Source organism: Xenopus laevis, chromosome 2L, assembly GCF_017654675.1.
Source record: "Xenopus laevis strain J_2021 chromosome 2L, Xenopus_laevis_v10.1, whole genome shotgun sequence".
NCBI lineage: Eukaryota > Metazoa > Chordata > Amphibia > Anura > Pipidae > Xenopus > Xenopus laevis.
Window position 1 is genome coordinate 73,222,893 of NC_054373.1, and position 22,166 is coordinate 73,245,058.

Below are 22,166 nucleotides of genomic sequence, written 5' to 3' on the forward strand. Positions count from 1 at the left end.
ACCTGACACCTCGGGCCGGTCCTCCAATCAGCAGAAAACCGTACCGGCCCAGGGTTTTTCTAATGAGAACCACAGAGAGATCTTCTTCCTGCTTAATCGGTTTCAAATCTCCCGGGGCAGACGCATGCGCAGTAGAGTGAAATAACCAACCTTTTCATTAAAGTCTGCCTTTCCACTCTACTGTGCACACGCAACTGCGAGAAGACCCAAAGAAGCAGGAGGAGGATGGTGGTCCATGTTTGTGGCTAGAAGAACCCTGTTAAGTAAAAGTAGTCACTTGGGAATGCCTGAGTGTCAGCCAATAACAACCAACAGTTAAGGGGAAGTACACCACTACCACAAACAGACATACTTTATTTCTTTGTTTGTATCCCTTGTTATCTGTCTCCCTTGTTATCTACTGCACAAAGGAGTGTGAAACTTTTCCTTACTCACTGGCAGCATTGTGCTGTTACTGAATAGACAAAGGGTACCCAACATTCTGCAGGAGACTTTTCTAGCATACAACAGATTCTGCATCCTTCCTTTTGTGCAGACTGTGAGCAATGCAATGGTGGATGATGAATGTGAGACAATAGGAGTTAGGATCCCCAGCCTTCTGTCACATTCAAATGTAGAAGGTTTAGGGGGCTTCAAGTACAAACTATTAATTGGCACTCCTTCAATCAGGGGTGCTTGCACCTCGATGGTCACCATCCACTAATAAGAGACACTAGATACAACCCTGACAGCATGCCAAAAACGTTACATACTTTATTTAAAAAAATTATTTATTGATATGCTGTCTAGATTGTATTCAGAAATTCAGCCACAGAAATAATGCATGCATTGCCATAATATTATATACAGTTTCCAAATCAATGCTGGTTGGCTCTTGGCAAGCCCCATGTGGGGTATGGCAGTATTTAACTGGTTGTATGCGTGTGTACTCCAGTAGTTATAATTGCTTCTTTTCCACTATGAGAGCTACACTTCAAAGTTGAGCATCTGCTCTGACACTTTTGGGAGCAACATTTAATGTTGTGGCAAGCAACATGTTGGTTGCACTGACCCAAATTTGAACATTCTGCCCAATGAGAGCAAAGGTGCAAACAATCATTAAACAAAAAAGATTGCACTGATTCATGGGCTGGGTCAAGATGCAGCTACAGGTCCCATACAGCATCATGTCACAGATGCTTAAACTTGCTACACTCCTTAGCTCAAGTTTGGCCCCACCATATTTTGAAGGTTTATCATAAAAATAGTTCTTTGCAAGCATAATCACATTATAACTCAAAAAACTGTGTGTTGAAGTATATGTATTAAAATAATGCTTTACTGGGGCTGGTTTGTCAAGTGGCTATAGTTTTCGTTGGCAATAGTTCTCCTTCAACAAAAGGAACAAGAAAAACCTTACATAAAGTCTAATTTATAGTCACGATGTGTGCGTGTTTCCTTGGTTTCCAAATTTATAAAAGACTTTGTACAGAAGCCTCCAATAAGTGAAACTATTTAAGCTTCAGTAATTGTATACAGTATGTAATAACATTTTATAGCCAGTCTTCCACCAGCCTGCTCAGTTTTTACATTACATTAACAAAATCTGACTCATATATACCAGTAATATAAGCAAGGTCTAAATTATTTTATGTAACTTCTTACCACTATTTTTAACCAAAATGTGAAATTATGGAAAAGCTGCCCTTGGTGGGTTGAAAAAACAGTTAATAGCTTTCCACACCCTTTGGGAAAAAAACTGAATTAATCAGCTTCACCCTTCTGCTTCTATTCTTTCAAATGCTAACATCCTAACACAAAAAACCAAGACAGAAGCTGTGTTCCAAACCTTCCCCCTCTCTTCCTTGGGCAGGCACTGAAGTGTCAATGCTTTTCCAGTTCCAATAACAAAGCATTTTTAATACTAAACCTTACATCTCACAGTTCTGCAGGCATCACTGAATGCTTTGAAAAGGAGGGTGATTTAAAAAAGGAGGGGGGAGAAACAAATGTATTTCCCTTTTTAAATTGTCCTCTTCTCAAATCACTCACTGATGCCCGCAGAACCTTGTGAGATCAGTTTTAGTGTAAGGGAGCTTTGTTATGCGATAATATTTTAGCTGCTGGACTCTCATGTTAAACTGCTTAGTCAGGCATCTGTAAAAATATGATTGAATTATACATCATTCATAGAAACAAACACAAGGTGTATACAGCCCTAAAATGTAAACCATAAAATTAAACATTCAGTGTTTGGAATTGAAGAATTTGAATGTAAAATAAATGAGCATTATTGGCGGGGTTTAATTTATAAAATACGGTAAGTTTCCACAAAGGCAACAGGCAAAAGTGACGCATTTTGAAAAGGATCAGAAGGCCGCGCGAAATCATGAGAGTTTGGTCGCAGATCATGAATATGGGGATAAGATCGGATTTCTATATGAAAAAAATATGTTCACTTACAACACACATAATACTGTTTCATAACATTAAGACAATATTGATTGTAAAAACTTATTTTCTCAAGAAATCAAAAATGTGTAAAGTAACTGCGGTGAAATGAACGCACATTGTACTGGTAAGGTGGGCGGGAACGTTCAGGTAACTCCGCATCTGGAATAGACATTTTATTAAACGTTTCTAATAAATCAAATTCAGAGCAATTTAAACAATTCTTTTTCTCCACCACTAAACAGTTAAGCTATTTAAATAGCCTGCATTAGTTCCCCCTCCCCCTCTGCTTTTCTTTTCTCACCCCTCCCCATACCATTCCCCATTCATTCTGTGGATCAGATAGACAGCCCGCACTGCTGCAGGCATTGAGGTGGATTTTGCGGTCACATTTACAGTGCGAGGAAAAGGAATCTCGTTTCAGGGCGTCACCACTACCCGTTCCGGTCGTGTGTGAAATCCTAGCTGCTATTGATACGGATTCTCACCTGGCGTTACCTCTGTAACTGGCAAGCTTTCGGGATTTTAACCTAAATAGTGTTGAATTAAAAACAAGATTATCGGCAAAACATGTGGAGACGTATACGGTGGTTGTTACTGTAGTTTTGTAAATCTGAAGAGGAAATTGCTGAGGCTGGGCCCTGGTACCTGTGCAGCTATTATGGACTCTGTGTGATTCCGTACCGGGGGGATCGAGGATTGCAGGTTGCCGTGATCACAGTCCAGCTAAAGCCTGGTTCCCACATCTCTGCTTCTGAGAGTATCTTCTGCAACATGTGTTCGGGAGAATATTTTGCGTGCACGAAATATGCTTGTTACCTCTGACTCACACTCATCTGGCTTTGATCAGGTAACCCAGACGCCCATGGCATGCATCTACAATCCACGACACCTTAAGAGGCATTTTACTCTGATTACACCTGCTCCTTATCTATCATTGCTGCTTTTCCTACCCGTGTTATGGGGGCATTTAAATCATTCCTCTCAGGATAACTGTACGCTTTCACTAGTGTGGGAAGATTCAAAACATTCACACTGCCAACCAGACCTTTCAAAGCTTCTCTTTTGGCTATGCACTCATCCTTTCACTTCCAAAGTACAGCCAGTTCTGGGTATCAGCAGCCTTGTGAAAGCCAAGTTCCAAAAATGTCCCATTGCTTGTATACATATAAGTTCTTTTTTGTTTTCGAAATTTATGCCTGCTGGAGAACAAGCCCAACTCTGTTTCAGCCCTGGAATGATTATGCTTCAGTTTCCCACTTTAAAGTTCTCTTTATGGGGCACCTCCAAAATAAATTGTAAGACTGTTGGCATCCCTGGAGCAAGTTTTTCACATGGGATATTGATTGCCTCACGTCATCTCTGCCTTAGTAATCAACAACATTTAAACTGGAGCTTGCACTGCCAGCTGCGTGGTAGGCGTAAGGAGCAAAAACTTATGTTGATCTGGGACATAGTACTGTTACAATCCGCTATGCCTTCAGACAGTGGCTTGGGAGCCGCAAGATTCAAAAGGAATGTAAATTTAACCCCTAAATTTCATTCACCCACTTACCAAGTATCAGTGGCTGAAAACAAACCGTCTGGAACCTTTGTTGTTCAACTTCGAGCTAGTGACCCAGATGAAGGAGAATTTGGTAAATTAGAATATTCCATGGATGCACTTTTTGATAGCCGTTCTGCCAGCTACTTTACACTAGATTCTAGCACAGGAGTGGTCACCACATCAGGTGAATTGGACAGAGAGACAAAGAGCACCCATGTTTTCCGGGTAACTGTCCGTGATGCAGGTAGTCCCAGTAGGACTGCAATGGCCACCTTGACTGTCACAGTTAGTGACACCAATGATCATGATCCAAACTTTGAACAGCAGGAATACAGGGAAACTGTACGTGAGAACATGGAGGTTGGCTATGAGGTAATGACAGTCCGTGCAACAGATGGAGACTCCCTTGGGAATGCTAACATTGCTTATAGGTTAATATCTGGAGGCAGAGAGGTCTTTGAGATAGATCCACGTTCTGGGGTCATCAGGATACTGGGTCCTGTAGATCGTGAGGCGGTAGCATCCTTCCAACTACTAGTTGTAGCTAATGATCAAGGACATGACCCTGGGCCCCGCAGTTCCACAGCAACTGTGCACATAACCATAGAGGATGAAAATGATAATGCGCCACAGTTCAGTGAGAAGCGCTACGTGGCACGTGTACCAGAAGACAGCGCTATAGACTCGCAGCTTGTAGTGGTGACCGCTACAGATTGTGACCAAGGTGCCAATGCTGCAGTGCATTATAGCATCTTAAGTGGCAATTCTCGTGGACTTTTTTCTATTGACCCATTAACTGGTGCTATATTTCTGGCTGGAACGCTGGATTTTGAGACCGGACGAGAGTATTCCTTAAGAGTGCGGGCACAGGATGGTGGACGCCCTCCTCTGTCCAATGTTACTGGTTTGGTTATTATACAGGTACTGGATGTTAATGATAATGCACCTAATTTTGTGAGTGGTCCTTTCCAGGCTTCAGTCCTGGAGAATGCTCCTATAGGTTACTCTGTACTACAGGTTCAAGCATTGGATGCAGACTCTGGTGACAATGCTCGTCTGAATTACTGCCTCAGTGGCATTGCTGGGCCATTTGCTATAACCAATAGTACAGGTTGGATTTTGATTCAGACAGAGCTGGACAGAGAGGAAATCGAATTCTACAACTTCATAGTTGAGGTACGGGATCGTGGTCAGCCTTCATTATCCACTTCAACATCTGTAAGTGTTCAAGTTTTAGATGTTAATGACAATGCTCCAGAGTTTACTCAAAGTGAATATCATGCACGGCTGAATGAGGATGCAGCAGTAGGTTCAAGTGTTCTGACAGTGTGGGCAGCGGACAGGGATGCTCATGCTACTATCACCTACCAAATTACTGCTGGAAACACTCGTCATCGCTTCTCTATCTCAAGTCTTTCAGATGGTCAAGGGCTGCTGACTTTGGCACTTCCTCTTGATTACAAGCTAGAGCGACAGTTTATTCTTACCATTACTGCATCTGATGGAATGCGGTCAGATACTGCAAGAGCTATTGTAAATGTTACTGATGCCAATACACATCGCCCTGTTTTTCAAAGCTCCCACTACACAGTCAGTGTGAAAGAAGACCAGCCTGCAGGTACCACTGTTGTGGTTATTAGTGCTACTGATGAAGACACTGGAGAAAATGCACGTATTGCTTACTTAGCAGAGGAAGGCCTACCACAGTTTGCCATAGATCAAGAAACTGGTGCGGTGACAACTACCATGGAACTCGATTATGAGGATCAGGTCTCTTACACATTAGCAGTAACAGCACATGACTATGGCATCCCTCAAAAATCAGACACTACCTATTTGGAAATCTTAGTAATTGATGTTAATGACAACCCTCCTGTGTTTCAGCGTGCATACTTTAGTGGAAGTGTGCCTGAGGATTCTCCTCCTTACACAAGTGTACTACAGGTATCTGCGACTGATCGTGACTCTGGTCTCAATGGAAGAATATTTTACACTTTTGCAGGTGGGGATGATGGAGATGGAGACTTTACTGTGGAATATACTTCAGGGATTGTGCGAACGCTGAGACAACTAGATAGGGAGAATGTGGTTGAATACAGACTTACTGTATATGCTGTAGACAAGGGACATCCATTTCCACATCGTACCCCGACTGAGGTGTTGGTCACTGTTTTGGATGTCAATGATAATGCACCCGTGTTTGCTAGAGAAGAGCTGGAAGTGAAAGTTTTTGAGAACAGTCCTCTTGGACCACCACTGGCCAGAATTACAGCCACAGACCCAGATGAAGGACCCAATGCACAGATAATGTACCAGATTGTAGAGGGCAACATTCCAGAAGTGTTCCAATTGGATATATTTTCCGGGGAGCTTACAGCCCTCGTTGAATTAGACTATGAAGAGAGATCAGAATATATAATTGTGGTGCAAGCTACGTCAGCACCACTTGTAAGTAGGGCAATTGTTCGTGTTTGTTTGATAGATGTCAATGACAATGCCCCAGTCTTGAGTGACTTTAGGGTGGTCTTCAATCATTATGTTGGAGGGGGAGGCAGTTTCCCTGATGGAATAATTGGAAAGGTACCAGCTCGAGATCCAGATGTCAGTGATGTACTAACTTTTAACTTTCTCCATGGAAATGAGTTAGGATTACTTCTGCTCAATATAAGTAGCGGGGAGCTACAGTTAAGCCATGATCTTGATAACAATCGTCCATTCGAAGCAACTATGAACATAGAGGTTACAGGTAAGTTAATTTTTTGTTATTCAACAGAATTATTTATAAACCAGGAACGACCCCAAATGTTGACTGGACAATATTTTAATGTCTAAAATAAGTCTAGGGTCCTGTTGTTGTTGTTGTTGTTGTTGTTGTTGTTAGATGTTGCTAAACTACAACTGAGTGGTAGTTATGCCTTTCTCGAGGCCTATGATTAAGCAAGTGGTCTAGGGCCATTTAGTATGTAGTATGAAATCAGGAATAAAACATACTTTTGTGTAATGTCTGATTACATTCAGTTAAATACAGTTGCATATTCGGCTAAATCGATGTTGCACGTTTTCAATATCAAAATGTTTGTGACCTGTTGCTTTGTAAATTTTGCACTTATCATATTCCCTGCAGCTGCTATAAATATGCAAGGCTCAATTGCTTCCTGTCATTGGTTGACCTGGCATTATTTTCATGGATGGATCTATGCATTTTAGGAGACCCTACTGCCTTCCTGATGGGAAGTTTTTACAATTACAGTGTATGGAAAAACAATATATTATATGAGGCTTTTTTGTTTTGTGTTGTGGTGGCAAATTGATGATCTGATTAAGCATACAGGCTAACTTGTCTTTCTGGTTACTCCTTAAACTATAGTAGTGTCACTGTAATTACACTATTTCATGTCTACATTTTATGGTTTCATTTGGTGTGGGAGAAGACTAGAATTTGGACTCCAAATGGGGCTTTAAACCAAATTCTGAAATCAAAAGTAAACCAAAAATGGATTGCTTTATTTTTACCCAAGCAAATTATTCCAGCTAATCAAACAGACTTCTATAAACATGCTCTGTATAAAGTAGCTCCTCTCTACATGCAGTTTTTGTCCCAGGCTTACAGATAAGGAGGAGTCCATTATATTGGGTGGGGTATAACTGCTTTGGTGATAGATAAAAATTAGTAAGTAAAAGCATTTCAATTACACTATTTGCACTGTTTAGGAGTAGGGATGTAGCGAACTGCCGTTTAAATGCGAACAGTTCGCGAACTTCGAACATCCGCAAATCGTTCGATTCGAACGATCGAAGGATTTTAATCGTTCGATCAAAGGATTTTCGTTCGAATCGAACGATCGAAGCCATTCGATCGAATGATTTCATTCAATCCAATGGCTTTGATCGTTCGATTCGAACGAAAATCCTTCGATTTTAGCGGTCGAAGGAATCGAATGGTCGAACGATTTTTGTTCGAATCGAACGCGAACGCCTATTGGCGAACGTCGCGCGACGTTCGCGAACATTCGGCGGACGCGAACAGTCGAAGTTCGCCGGCGAACAGTTCGCTACATCCCTATTTAGGAGAAGGAAAAATAAAAACCATAGATATTTCCTATTTGAGTGATGGAAATGATGTCCTACAAAAGTCTTAATCATTAAATTCATGTTGCACTCATGTGATGTATAGTTGTTTAAATTTGAGAGGATTTGATAAATGTCTGCGGAAATTTGTCATACTTTTTAAAGGACATTGGTACTTTAGTTGTTTTTCTACATATGCATACTTTCATCATGCAAATTTGGATTGGAGCAGATCAGTGTGCTACTAGCCTGAATATTGGTAATCCTGTTTCCGTGTGGATCCCAGCTGAAGGCCTGTAGACCGTTGCCAGCCTCCCAAATCAGTGGAGCATAAAACAGTGGATAGCAGGCACAGTTTGGGGTATATGCTTGCTTGTTGTCCTGAATTCTCCTTACACTGTTAAAGGGGAACTATTACACACATATTTGCATATATGTTTAAAGTGGCAGTATACCCCCTATTCAAAATTAGATTAATGAATAGGACTTGATGAACATACTTTTTTTTGTAGTTTTTTTCTAAATTACATTTATTACCTTGCAAATAATTCACAGGAATTACAATATAAAATGTAATTCCTGAACCAGCAAATGTATTTTTTTATTTATTTATACTATTGGTGTGTAGGCAGCCATCTCAGGCCATTTTGCCTGGTCATGTGCTTTCAGAAAGAGCCAGCACTTTAAGATGGAACTGCTTTCTGACAGGCTGTTGTTTCTCCTACTCAATGTAACTGAATGTGTTGCAGTGGAAACTGGATTTTTACTATGGAGTGCTGTCTTGGATCTACCAGGGAGCCGTTATCTGGTGTTAGGTAGCTGCTATCTGGTTACTTTTCCATTGTTCTGTTGTTAGGCTGCTTGGGTGGGTGGGGGGGTCAGGGGGTGATATCACTCCAACTTGCAGTAAAGAGTGGATGACATTTTTTTAAAAATTTATTTATTTGAAATTTCGACAAGTAATTGCATAATATCACATTTTAGACTCATTGTTTCACATCATATTAGGTGGCACGGTGGTGTGGCATACACTTATGCAATCTACTCCTATGGAGTAGTGGCCATGGGTGTATACCATTTAGTGTGTAATCTTAGGAAACAGCTGTGGGTTTGAGTCATACATAATAAAGCAGTGCATAATATAGAAATAAAGGAATTAACTTTTAACCATTTGAGCCCGGGGGAATCGTAAATGTGGCCCTTATGTACTCTTAGAGGGGAGAGGGGGTTTGTTCCCTCAAATGTCACCTTGCTTCTAAGGGGGTAGACAACTTTGGGTGAAGAGGGAGTTAGTTGTAGGGTTCAGCAGGTCCGATTGTGATCATACTTTATCAAAGTTCATCAACTGGGATCGATGTAGTGCTGCTAGATACTCCATCCTTCTGACATCCTGGATGGCTACTTTCAACTTGTTATCCGTAGGAGACCCTGGTTTCTTCCAGTTTCGAGCTAAAAGACGTTTAGCTACAGTCAGTATAAAGTTGGCCTACTTTCAACTTGTTATCCGTAGGAGACCCTGGTTTCTTCCAGTTTCGAGCTAAAAGACGTTTAGCTACAGTCAGTATAAAGTTGGCCTGCTTCTGTATTTGTTTCTTAAGTCTGGGAAATGGTTTGCCTAAAAGGAACGTTCGTGGATCCAAGTGTATGGGTTGTCCCAGTAGGGGTTCTAGTAAAGCCAATACGACTTTCCAATAGTCCTCCAAAAGGGGGCAAGTCAATAATATGTGGTATAGTGTGCCTTCCTCACCACATTGTCTCCAACATTGTGTTGTAACAGCTGGGTATATAGAGTGTAGTTTGGCGGGTGTCATATACCAATGCTTGAGGATTTTATAGTTAACCTCTTTATGCGTGACATACACTGAGGTTTTCCCATATTGTAATCCAATCATGCAGGGAGAGCTCCTCCCCAAGGACTGTTCCCATAATAACATATACCTGTGTTTCACAAATGAGAGTTTCGTGTCCATCGTAAGAATTCCATAGATATCTGAAATAAGACCTTTTCTATTGAATCTAGTAGCCATAATAGTGTCCAGTGGTGTATGGTTTCTAGGTAGTTGGGGGGGCCAATCATCCTGAAGGCGTAATGTCGTATCTGCAGATGTTGATTGAAAATTGTATTGGTTAGGTCATTGTGTTCATTGTGTTTAGTTTTAATTCCTGAAAGGTATGGATTTTGCGAGACAGTGGGTTGTAGAGGTCCCTTAACTGCGTTAAACCCATTTTCAGCCAGGGTTGGGCGAATGTAGTGGACAGGCCTGGTGCAAAGTCAGGGTTGCCAAAGATAGGGATTAATCTGACGGGGCCTTTAACAATATTGTAGCGTGTCTTGGAGTAGTTCCATATGGCCAAAGTCAGTTTCACAGAGATCAGTTTAATGTCTTTCATAGGAATCATTTTGTTTATATCCCACAGTAAAAAGGCTATTGTATATGGAAACATTGCATCATTCTCAATTGTGACCCATTTACCACAGTGTGATTTGTCAGACCAGGCCACTGCTTGTCACAGTTGTGCTGCTAAGTAGTACTTATAAATATCTGGTGCTCCTAGGCCTCCCCATTTAATTGTCGTTATTAATACATTCCTAGCTATCCTATGTGACTTGGAAGCCCAAATGAATTTAGTAATCCTAGTCTGCAAAACCTTCATAACCTTATTGGGTAAACCGATAGGGAGTGTTTCGAAATGGTATAGCAATCTAGGGAGGGATATCATTTGTATGTGAGTTCCATTTTTCCATGTCCCTATATAGTTGTGAGAGAAGGGGGGTATAATTTTCCCTGTAAAGCTTGCATACGTAGGAGTAATCCTGACACCCAAGTATTTGATATAGTCAGATTTCCATTTATAGTCAAAGTTTAATTTTAGAATTTTGTTTTGAGTGTGTGGTATATTTATTGGGAGTGCCTCTGATTTATCCTGGTTTACCTTATGGTTGGAGAGCTTACTGTATGTCTCCAATAGAGTGTGCAGATCTGGAAGAGATGTCATAGGGCGTGTAATAGTGAGGAGGACATCATCTGTCAATAAGGATATTTTGTATTTTCCCCCCCGATGAGTGATGCCATGTATATTTGGAGAATAGCCATAGGGAATGCATTGTTCCCGTAGTGTTGTCGTGACTGGCTTGAGGGCCCTTCACTTGGCTAGGGTGGCGGGAGAGAGATCATTAAAGATCTGGAGGGTGTCATCTTTGTCGGTAATATCTCGCTTGTTCCGTGTCGCCATTATTATTTTCTCCTTAGGAGAAGAAGTGTAATCTCAGAATGACATCACAGGGTTGTTTCGTCTGCGGGGGTCTCCCTGTCATTGCACGATGGGCCCTTACTAGGCGCCATTCTTCTTTCGGGAGGTCGGGCACTATGTGCTGGAACAGAGCTATCCGGTAAGCATTTAGTTCTGTGTGGCCTACCTCCTCTGGTATCCCCTGGATTCTGAGATTCTGCCTGCGATCCCTGTTTTCTGTGTCCTCCTGCTGATACTGGAGTCGTTGCAGTTCCTGCCGGAGGGCCTTATTTTCTTACTCCAGGTTCGACAGATGCTGTGTGATCTCATCGGTTGTGCATTCCAACCGTTCGATCATCAATGTTTTGCACTCGGTCCCACAGTTCCTTAGTCGCTTCAGCAATGGAGGTACGGATCGTGGTTTTAAGTTTCTCATGTAGCTGGAATAACTGAGTTTCGAGTATATCCTCAGTGACCGGGCTCAACTGACCTGTGGTCTGAGTTGGGTATATCAATTCTTGTGCCTGCTCATCCGTGGGTCTTTGTGGGCCTGCCGCCACGCGGGTGGGAGTAGCTTTGACCGGGTATCGATCCATGGAGTCTTTCTGTGGTTGATTTCCACGTTTACCCATGCTCACTGCGACGTCAGGAAATAGTAGGGATCCCCGGTACGCTGTAAATTTAGCTCTGGAATGCTATTATCGGGGACGGGTCACGGAGCTACTCTACTCTGCGGCCATCTTAGTTGCATGCGCACATGCGCCCCCCAGAGGATGAAGTTTAACAGAGCACAAGTCACACGACTGGGGGCAGCTTGGAAACTGGCAATATGTCTAGCCCATGTCAGATATTAAAAAAAAAAATCTGTTTACTCTTTTGCGAAACGGATTTCAGTGCAGAATTCTGCTGGAGCAGCACTATTAACTGATGCATTTTGAAAAAAACATGTTTTCCCATGATAGTATCCCTTTATGGTGGTGGCACACGTGCAGATTCTGGGGAGATTAGTCACCCAGCGACAAATCTCTACTTCTTCGGGCGACTAAACTCCCAGAAATGCCTTCCTGCCAGCAAGAATGTGAATCGCCGACGGGATGGCATATGGAACGCATATATGGAAAACAAAGCGATCCAAATGCCATCCCACTGGCGATTCACATTCTGGCCAGTGAGAAAGCATATTGGGGAGATAAGTTGCCCAAAGAAGAGGAGATTTGTCACTGGGCGACTAATCTCCCTGGAATCTGCAAGTGTGCCACCACCCTTAAAGGAACAGTTCAGTGTAAAAATAAAAAACTGGGTAATTTGAAAGGCTGTGCAAAATAATAAATGTTTCTAATATAATTAGTTGGGCAAAAATGTAATCTATAAAGGCTAAAGTAAATGGATGTCTAACATAGCAGAACAGATCATAACTTGCTTTTCAGCTTTCTAACTCTGAGTTAGTCAGTGACTTGTGAAGGGGGGCCACATGGGATATAACTGTTAAGTGAGTTTGCAATTGATCCTTAGCATGCAGCTCAGATTCAAAAGCAAGTTATGACCCATGTGCCCCCCCTCAAATCACTGATTGGTTACTGCTTGGTAACCAGGGTAATCAGTCAGTGGAAACCAAGAGAGCTGCAAAGTAGGAAGTAGTGTTCTGTTCTGTTAGACATCCAGTCACTCCAGCCTTCATAGATTACATTTTTGGCTTACTATATTAACACAATTTTTATTTTGCACAGCCTATCTATTTATCCAGTTTTTATTTTTATACTGAACGGTTCCTTTAAGCTTCTCAGTTTTGGGTCCTTTGCGAAGTAGATAATTAGATTACCAGATAAACTGCATTATGCAGGGGGACTATCTGTGCACTGGGAATCCAATTACTCCAGCCCTATTAATTGAACTGATGTTGAAAACGGGTTATAATGCTCATTCTATTTTGTGTGTTTGTTTAAAAAAGTAATCATAAATAAGTGCTAAGTACTATCTATAGTAACTAGTTGTTTGAAAGTCAGACTGCAAGATCATTAGTGGAGGGACGAAAAGAAAGATAAAGAAATTTAAATCAAAAACAAAAAACTCAATCCTCACAGTAGTGCTATTTAGCTTTTCGTGTCAGTAACCCAGGCAAGTGGACAGGATTGTCAGTTGAAGGCTGTTTATGGGCAGAAAAGGAATGATAATAATTCATAAACCATAGAAAATGATTATAGCCAAAAGTTGCTTATACAGTAGCTGGTTTAACCATAACATACTAAAAATTAATATAAATGTGATCATCCCCTTTAACCCTAGTATAAGCTTTGGTGGCTTGACCAAATGTTGCAATTAGTCATTTTTAAAAATGAATCTAAAAATTATAAAACAGGAAAAAACCTTTTACAAGCCATCAATTATCAGCTTTATAATATATAACTTTTTAAATGGCAAACGTTTAGCTTCATTCACTCACTGTAAATTGACATACCCTGCATAATAAACTGAATGAGTGATATGGTGCAAGTTGCATTTTCAGAAAATGCACGCTTCCTGATTAAAATCTGTTCTATGTGCACACTGTTAATGCACATAGATGCTAAGTGGAAGGCAGCAGAATCGGAAACAATGATGGGGAAAATGCAACCTGTGCCAATAAGGCACAGGTGAATCATTGATGGAAAAGTACTAATTGATAATAGCTGGAGCAAGCAGTACCAGATTGGATAAAAAAGGAGTATTTTCATGTATAGAAAAGGGTGTAAACTTATTGAAGAAGAATTTAGTACTACATATTTATAAGGAGCTTGTAAGGTCACATCAAGATAATGCAGTCATTTTTGGTGTCCTATGCACAAAGAACATTATTGAACTAGAGCAGTGATCCCCAACCAGTAGCTCGCGAGCAACATGTTGCTCCCCAACCCCTTGAATGTTGCTCCCAGTGGCCTCAGAGTAGGTGTTTATTTTTGTATTCCTGGTTTGAAGGAAAGCTTTAGTTGCATAAAAACCAGATGTACAGCCAAACACAGTCTCCTGTAGGATGTCAGTCCACATGGGGTGCTACCAAATAGCCAATCACAGGCTTTATTTGGCACCCCAGTGAATTTTTTCATGCTTGTGTTGCTCCCCAACTCTTCTTACTTTGAATGTGGCTCACAGGTAAAAAAAGGTTGGGGACCCCTGAACTAGAGTGTCAGTAGTAGAGTGGCAAGATAATTGAGTTTTTTTTTTGTTATGCAGATACATAAGTTTCTTTTGGAGAAAATTATTATTAGTATTGTATAATAAACTTCTGCTTCTTGAAAATAGATCTTTTCAAGTATAAATATCAAGAATATATATCACATAACATTATAAGGAATCAGGTTTACTATGAAGTACCTAGTTTCCATTTTCATATATTCTGCTGTTATATTTCTGTTTACTTTGTTCTCTTTGTGTCCTGTCTTGGCTTGCTTCCCATGTCCCCTTTATTTATTCACATTCATTCTTCAAACTGTTCTTTTTATTTACCTTTCTTTAGCTGTTTTTCTTTCCTATTCTGTCTGCCATTTTTGTGTTCTCCTCCATTACCTTTCCATTACTGCTTTTTCAGTTCCTTTTCTTTCTTGTATTTTCTATTTTCTAATCTCTTATAGTTGTCTTTATCCCTTTCCATTCAGCTCTCTTTCTGGTTTACCTCACCCTTTTCACTTCTCTTTTTCTTCACATTATTTAACTTTCCTTTATCCTAACAGTCTTTCTGTGGTTGATTTCCACGTTTACCCATGCTCACTGCGACGTCAGGAAATAGTAGGGATCCCCGGTACGCTGTAAATTTAGCTCTGGAATGCTATTATCGGGGACGGGTCACGGAGCTACTCTACTCTGCGGCCATCTTGGTTGCGTGCACACATGCGCCCCCCAGAGGCTGAAGTTTAACAGAGCACAAGTCACACAACTGGGGGCAGCTTGGAAACTGGCAATATGTCTAGCCCCATGTCAGATATTAAAAAAAAAATCTGTTTACTCTTTTGCGAAACGGATTTCAGTGCAAAATTCTGCTGGAGCAGCACTATTAACTGATGCATTTTGAAAAAAACATGTTTTCCCATGATAGTATCCCTTTATGGTGGTGGCACACGTGCAGATTCCAGGGAGATTAGTCACCCAGCGACAGATCTCTACTTCTTCGGGCGACTAAACTCCCAGAAATGCCTTCCTGCCAGCAAGAATGTGAATCGCCGACGGGATGGCATATGGAACGCATATATGGAAAACAAAGCTATCCAAATGCCATCCCACTGGCGATTCACATTCTGGCCAGTGAGAAAGCATATTGGGGAGATAAGTTGCCCAAAGAAGAGGATATTTGTCACTGGGCGACTAATCTCCCTGGAATCTGCAAGTGTGCCACCACCCTTAAAGGAACAGTTCAGTGTAAAAATAAAAAACTGGGTAATTCGAAAGGCTGTGCAAAATAATAAATGTTTCTAATATAATTAGTTGGGCAAAAATGTAATCTATAAAGGCTAAAGTGAATGGATGTCTAACATAGCAGAACAGATCATAACTTGCTTTTCAGCTTTCTAACTCTGAGTTAGGCAGTGACTTGTGAAGGGGGGCCACATGGGATATAACTGTTAAGTGAGTTTGCAATTGATCCTTAGCATGCAGCTCAGATTCAAAAGCAAGTTATGACCCATGTGGCCCCCCTCAAATCACTAACAGTAGACTTTTTAGGGCAGAGACACAAGCAAAGATTCAGGGAGATTGTCGCCCGGCGACAAATCGCCTCTTCTCCGGTTGACTTTATGAGGTGACTTTGTAAAATGAAGCGCTCAGAGTGCCATCCCCCGGCTTTTCGTGGAGATTAGTCGCCCAAAGAAGAGGCAATTTGTCGCCGGGCAACTAAATCTCCCCAAATCTTCACATGTGCCCTTACCCTTAGGGTGAAGATACACAGAGCTACTAGTATCAGCTACTTGTCACTGCTACAAAATATACAATAATTGGCTTTGCTAAAGGTGGCCATACACGGGCCGATAAAAGCTGCCGACAGACCGTGTCGGCAGCTTATTTGCCCGTGTATGGGGCCCCACGACGGGCTTCACCGATCGAGATCTGGCCGAAAGTCGGGCAGATCTCAATCGGATAGGACAGAAAATCCCGTCGGATCGCGGCCGCATCTATTCGTTGACGCGGTCCCGCGATCCGACCACCCGTTTGGGCATCGTTAGGATACGATCGTTGGGCCCTAGGGCCCACGATCGGATCAGCCTATATTGCCCACCTCAAGATGGGCATATCGGAGGGAGATCCGCTCGACATCACCAAACGAGCGGATCTCTCCATGGATGGGCACCTTAAGACGCTACATGAGTTTTAGCAGAGGCAATTTTCTGTGGCAGGGTATTTAGTTGTAATGACAAGTAGCTGCTGCTAGTAGCTCTGTACGTATTCACCCTTAGGGTTGTGGCAGATGGGGAGATTAGTCACCCACCGACAAATCTCCTCTACCGCCAGTGATTAATCTCCCGGCACTGCCTTCCCACCGACAAGAATATGAATCGTAGGCGGGATCGCTTCGGATTTCCGAAGTCGTCCGAAGTTGCCTCCCGTCTGCCACCACCCTTAGGCTTATTTTGCACATGTAATGTTCTCCGTCAGTGGAGAAACTGTCAATCACGAGGCAACTTCAGAAATCCAAAGCAATCCCATCGGCGATTCGTATTCTTGCTAGTAGGAAGGCATCTGGAGAACTCTGAGCAACAATGGTGTGTGTGGCATTGTTGTAAGGAGAAAGCCACTACAGGTATGGGACCTGTTATCCAGATTGCTTGGAACCTGTGTTTTTTCAGATAACAGATCTTTCCGTAATTTGGATATTCGTACCTTAAAGGAATTGTTCAGTGTAAAAATAAAAACTGGGTAAATAGGCTGTGCAAAATAAAAAATGTTTCTAATATAGTTATTTAGCCAAAAATGTAATGTATAAAGGCTGGAGTGATTTGATGTATAACTTGTCAGTCAGATCACTACTTCCTGCTTTTCAGCTCTCTTGGTTTACACTGACTGGTTACCCTGGTTACCAGGCAGTAACCAATCAGAGACTTGAGGGGGGGGGCCACATGGGTCATTTCTGTTGCTTTTGAATCTGAGCTGAATGCTGAGGATCAATTACAAACTCACTGAACAGAAATGTACCATGTGGCCCCCCTTCAAGTCGCTGACTAGCTTAGAGTTATAGAGCTGAAAAGCAGGAAGTTGGATTTTGGCCGTTTTATTAGACATCTGTTCACTCCAGCCTTTATAAATTACATTTTTGACTAACTAACTATATTAGAAACATTTTTTATTTTGCACAGCCTATTTATTTACACAGTTTTTATTTGCACACTGAACTATTCCTTTAAGTCTACTAGAATCATTTAAACATTAAATAAACCCAATAGACTGGTTTTGCTTCCAATTAAGATTAGTTATATCTAAGTTTGGATCAAGTAGCAGGGATCCCCAACCTTTTGAGCCCGTGAGCAACATTCAGAAATAAAAGGAGTTGGGGAGCAACGCTAGAATGAAAAATGTTCTTGGGATGCCAAATAAGTGCTGTGATTGGCCATTTAGTAGCCCTTATGTGGATTGTCAACCTAAATTAAGGCTCTGTTTGGCAGTGCACCTGGTTTTTATGAAACCAAAACTTGCCTCCAAGCCTGGAATTCAAAAATAAGCCCCTGCTTTGAGACCACTGGGAGCAACATCCAATGGGTTGGAGAGCAACATGTTGCTCACGAGCTACTGGTTGGGGATCACTGAAGTACAGGATCCTATTTTATGATTACAGAGAAAAAGGGAATCCTTTTTAAAAATTTGGATTATTTGGATAAAATGGAGTCTATGGTAGATGACCTTTCTGTAATTCTGAGCTTTCTGGATAACGGGTTTCCAGATAAAGGATCATATACCTGTACTATCCAAAAACAACATTGCTGCCCATGTTCAGTGTTCAGTGTGTGGGTCAAAATCAAATGTTTTGGCTTGAATGTAAAGTGTTATGTTTGGTGTTATATTTTTTTTGTGCATCTATACTAAGGTATTCAATTTGACACATGAAATTTTGAAGTGATACTGGCACATTCTGATAAGATAAGGTATGTGTCCGTATAATTTTTACTCTTAGTTAACATTTATGGCAGGGCTGTGCAGGTGTAGCCTTGACACTCCCAATTTAGGGTAATTGTCACACTGTGCCTTCTTATATGATACCTATGAAAGTAAGTGAGAATAATTATCCTACACCCACTCTCAGAGAAAGAGCGATAGAGAGAGAGAGAGCAGTATATTTATTGTGCTTATATAAGGGTTTTAACATTTTTTTTTTTGTTATATTTTAAAATGTTTTGATATTGTCATGATTTCCCCAATAATTACCTGTCCAGGGCTATGTATGTTATGATTTTATCACATCTTAGCCTACAATGAATCTTGTGCTTACATTATATATTACATTATAGGTAAAACATCCATCCTGGCACTTTTCACTATCCCACCCAGGTCTTAGATTAACATGCTGTTCTGGACTGTGTCCAAAATTCACATGGCTTGGAAATGCCCCACGTGCTGTATGTCTTTTGTGCCTTATCTATTATTCTTGCTCAGTTCTGTTTTCTCCCTCTACTGCTTTCAGTCTTCATCATCTGTATGTAACAATCTCCATTTCAGAAAAGAAATTCACTTCCTTTTTCTGTGTTTTCCTATTATTTGGAGCTTTCTGTATAACAAGTTTTCAGATAAGGGATCCCAACTTACATGTTTTTGGAGCACCACAAAGGCTGATTCAGATCTTTAGAAAATGCTACCCATCTAGCCAAAATAGAGAAATTTTTATTACTTACCGTAATTTCTATTTCCAAGTCACCTTCCATGGCAGCATTCACCAATATGAGTATTCCCGCCCCACAGGCCACTGGACAGGAAAGGGTTAACTCCAACTACTCTATAACATCCGCCCTGTTACACTCCCCCTTTGTCTATGTATCTTAGCTTCAGAAGGGAGGGGGATTGGTGAATGCTGCCATGGAAGGTGACTTGGAAATAGAAATTACGGTAAGTAATAAAAATTTCTCTATTTCCCAAGCCACCCATGGCAGGAATTCACCAATATGAGAATTCCCATAGCCAAGAAAAAAGAAATGAAGGGAGGGACAATCAATGCTTAAGTCTTTTAATTATGAATGCACCACAGCCTGTAAGACTTTCCTCCCAAATCTAGCATCTTGGGATAGCCAAACATTCAATTTGTAATGCTTAATGAACGTATGTAAGGAGGACCATCTTGCCTCCTTAAAAATCGCTTCTGGCGGAGCCCTGGCTTCTGCCGCCCACGACGTAGCCAACGCTCTGGTAGAGTGAGCCCTTAAGTCTCCAGGATCCTCTCTGCCTACTTTGTGATACGAAAAGACAATACACCCAACGATCCACCGGCTAAGAGTAGCCTTCGAAGGGGCCATTCCTCTCCTTGGACCTCTAGGAATAACGAACAATCTGTCAGTCTTCCATCACGAATTTGTCCGATCTAGATAATGGGACAGAGCTCTCACCAAATCCAAAGTATGCCACTCACGTTCCTGCTTGTTACTTGGATTCGGACAAAATGATGGTAAGGTTAGTTCCAAATCTAGATGAAACTGTGACATCACCTTAGGCAGGAACTGAAATGATGGCCTTAGAATAACTTTATCTGGAAATATCACCGTCTCTGGTTCTTTCGCCGACAATGCATGAATCTCTCCTACCCTGCAAGCTGAAGTAATCGCTACCAGGAAGAGTACCTTCAACGTAACATGCCAATCTGATGCACTCTCCATAGGTTCAAACGGAGCTGATGTTAACACCTTTAAGACCAAGGGCAAATCCCACGGAGGTACTCTTTGCTTTCGAGAAGGTTTCACTCTCTTTAGGGCGTTGAAAAAACAAATCACCAACTTTTCCTCAGCTAAATCCTTGCCAGTTATAGCCGAAAGGGCCGAAACTTGACCCCTAAGCGTGCTTGCAGCCATACCCCTCTGAAACCCTGCAAAGAGGAACTCTACTACCGACACTGCTGATGGAACTTTCGGATTAAATCCTCTCTTTTCTGCAAATTTGGCGAAACAAGCCCACACTCTGTAATATTGAGTAGACGTGGATATCTTTCTGGATTTCAGTAATAAATCTGTTAACTCAGTTCCACACCCCTCGTCCGCAAGCCTCTGCCTTTCAATTTCCACGCCGTCAGTGACAGGCGACACACATCTTGAAAAGGTATCGGGCCTTGCATCAATAAATTCTTTAGGACTGGCAACCTTACTGGAGGTTGTACTGCCATCTGTGTCAGCAGAGGGAACCAAGGACGTCTCGGCCAATACGGAATTATTGCAATTACTGAGGCCTCTTCTACATCTATTTTCCTCAACACCCTCCAAATCATTGGAAAGGGCGGAAACACATACCCGAATATCCCTCTCCAATTCTGGAGTAGCGCATCTACTCCACTGGTTTTTTGTGACGGGTATCTTGAAAAGAATGTCCTGCATTTGGAATTTTGATCTGATGCCATTAGATCTATTTCTGGTTTTCCCATTTGTTGTACTATGTTGTGAAATACATTTGGTTCTAGGCACCATTCTCCTGGATCTAAGACATTTCGACTTAGAAAATCGGCCTGTACATTCGTTTTTCCTGGGACATAAAGGGCTGTGAGACCTTCTAGGTTCACCTCTGCCCAATCCATGATGGTCGCCACTTCTCTGAGCAGTTGACCACTCCTGGTCCCTCCTTGTTTCCGGACCTACTGTATGCCACCGCAGAGGCGTTGTCCGAACGAATCTTTACCCACTTGTGAGCAATTCTTTTTGCGAAAGCTTCTAACGCCATTCTTATTGCTCTTAGTTCCAGCAAATTGGAGGGAAGATGAGCTAAGTTCCACTGCCCCTGTGCGGACACGTCGTCCATTATTGCACCCCAGCCTGTCTGCGAGGCGTCTGTGGTTATGATCACAAAATTGGGTTGTTTTAGGGGCATTCCTTTCGATAAGTTTCGAGGATCCAACCACCACTCCAGATTTGACCCATTTAGGAACACGAAGGGACTGACCCAATCTGAGAGAATTGATTGCTCCCGATTTCAGAAAGAAATTTTGAAGTGGCCTCGTGCCACCTTGCCCAAGGCACCATCTGTATTGTAGAAGAGAAGAGGCCTAGAAGGGACATACATTCCCTGACTGAAACCTCCAACTTCCGTCTGAAGGATCCCACTTTGTCTATTATCTGGAATATCTTCTGTTCCGGAAGCGACACTGTCTTTTGAAGTGTATCCAACTCTGCGCCTAGAAACACAAGTTTTTGTGTGGGTATTAGCTGACTTTTCTGCCAATTTATCACCCAGCCGAACCTTTGAAGTACAGCAACTGCTCTGTCTCTGCTTCTTTTTGCCTCTTCCTCTGTATTGGCAACCAAGAGGATATCGTCCAGATAGTGGAAAGCTGAAACCCCTTCCACTCTGAGATGAGCTATGATCGTTACTAGAACCTTTGTGAAAGTTCTTGGCGACGTAGAGAGGCCAAATGGGAGACATGTGAATTGTACATGTTGGTTTTGATCTACAAAGCGCAGAAATTTTCTGTGAGGACTGTACACCGGCACATGGAAGTATGCGTCTTTGAGATCTAACTTGACTAGCCATGTTTGTGGGGACACCGCCACAATTATCGACGCCAGCGACTCCATTTTGAATTTTCTGCAATTTATGAATCGATTTAAAGGACGTAAATCTAGTACTGGTCTGAAATCTCCTGATGCTTTCCTGACCAGAAAAAGCTTTGAATAGAATCCTCTCCGTCGCTGTAGAACAGGCACTGGTTCCACCGCTCCTATTTGCAGCAGTTGATCTACATAATCTTGTAATA

At 41.8% G+C, this 22,166-nt stretch overlaps 1 protein-coding gene across 2 annotated transcripts in view; it reads left to right on the top strand.

The window, feature by feature from the left end:
* Positions 1 to 2,716: 2,716 nt before the first annotated feature.
* Positions 2,717 to 22,166, top strand: part of celsr2.L (cadherin EGF LAG seven-pass G-type receptor 2 L homeolog) — a 100,896-nt gene continuing 81,446 nt past the window's right edge. For both annotated transcript variants that reach the window (XM_018246553.2, XM_041582038.1), the window contains exon 1: positions 2,717 to 6,722. In XM_018246553.2, coding sequence (XP_018102042.1) covers positions 3,239 to 6,722 — 3,484 coding nt within the window. In that variant the 5' untranslated portion in view covers positions 2,717 to 3,238. The remainder of the gene's footprint in view (positions 6,723 to 22,166) is intronic.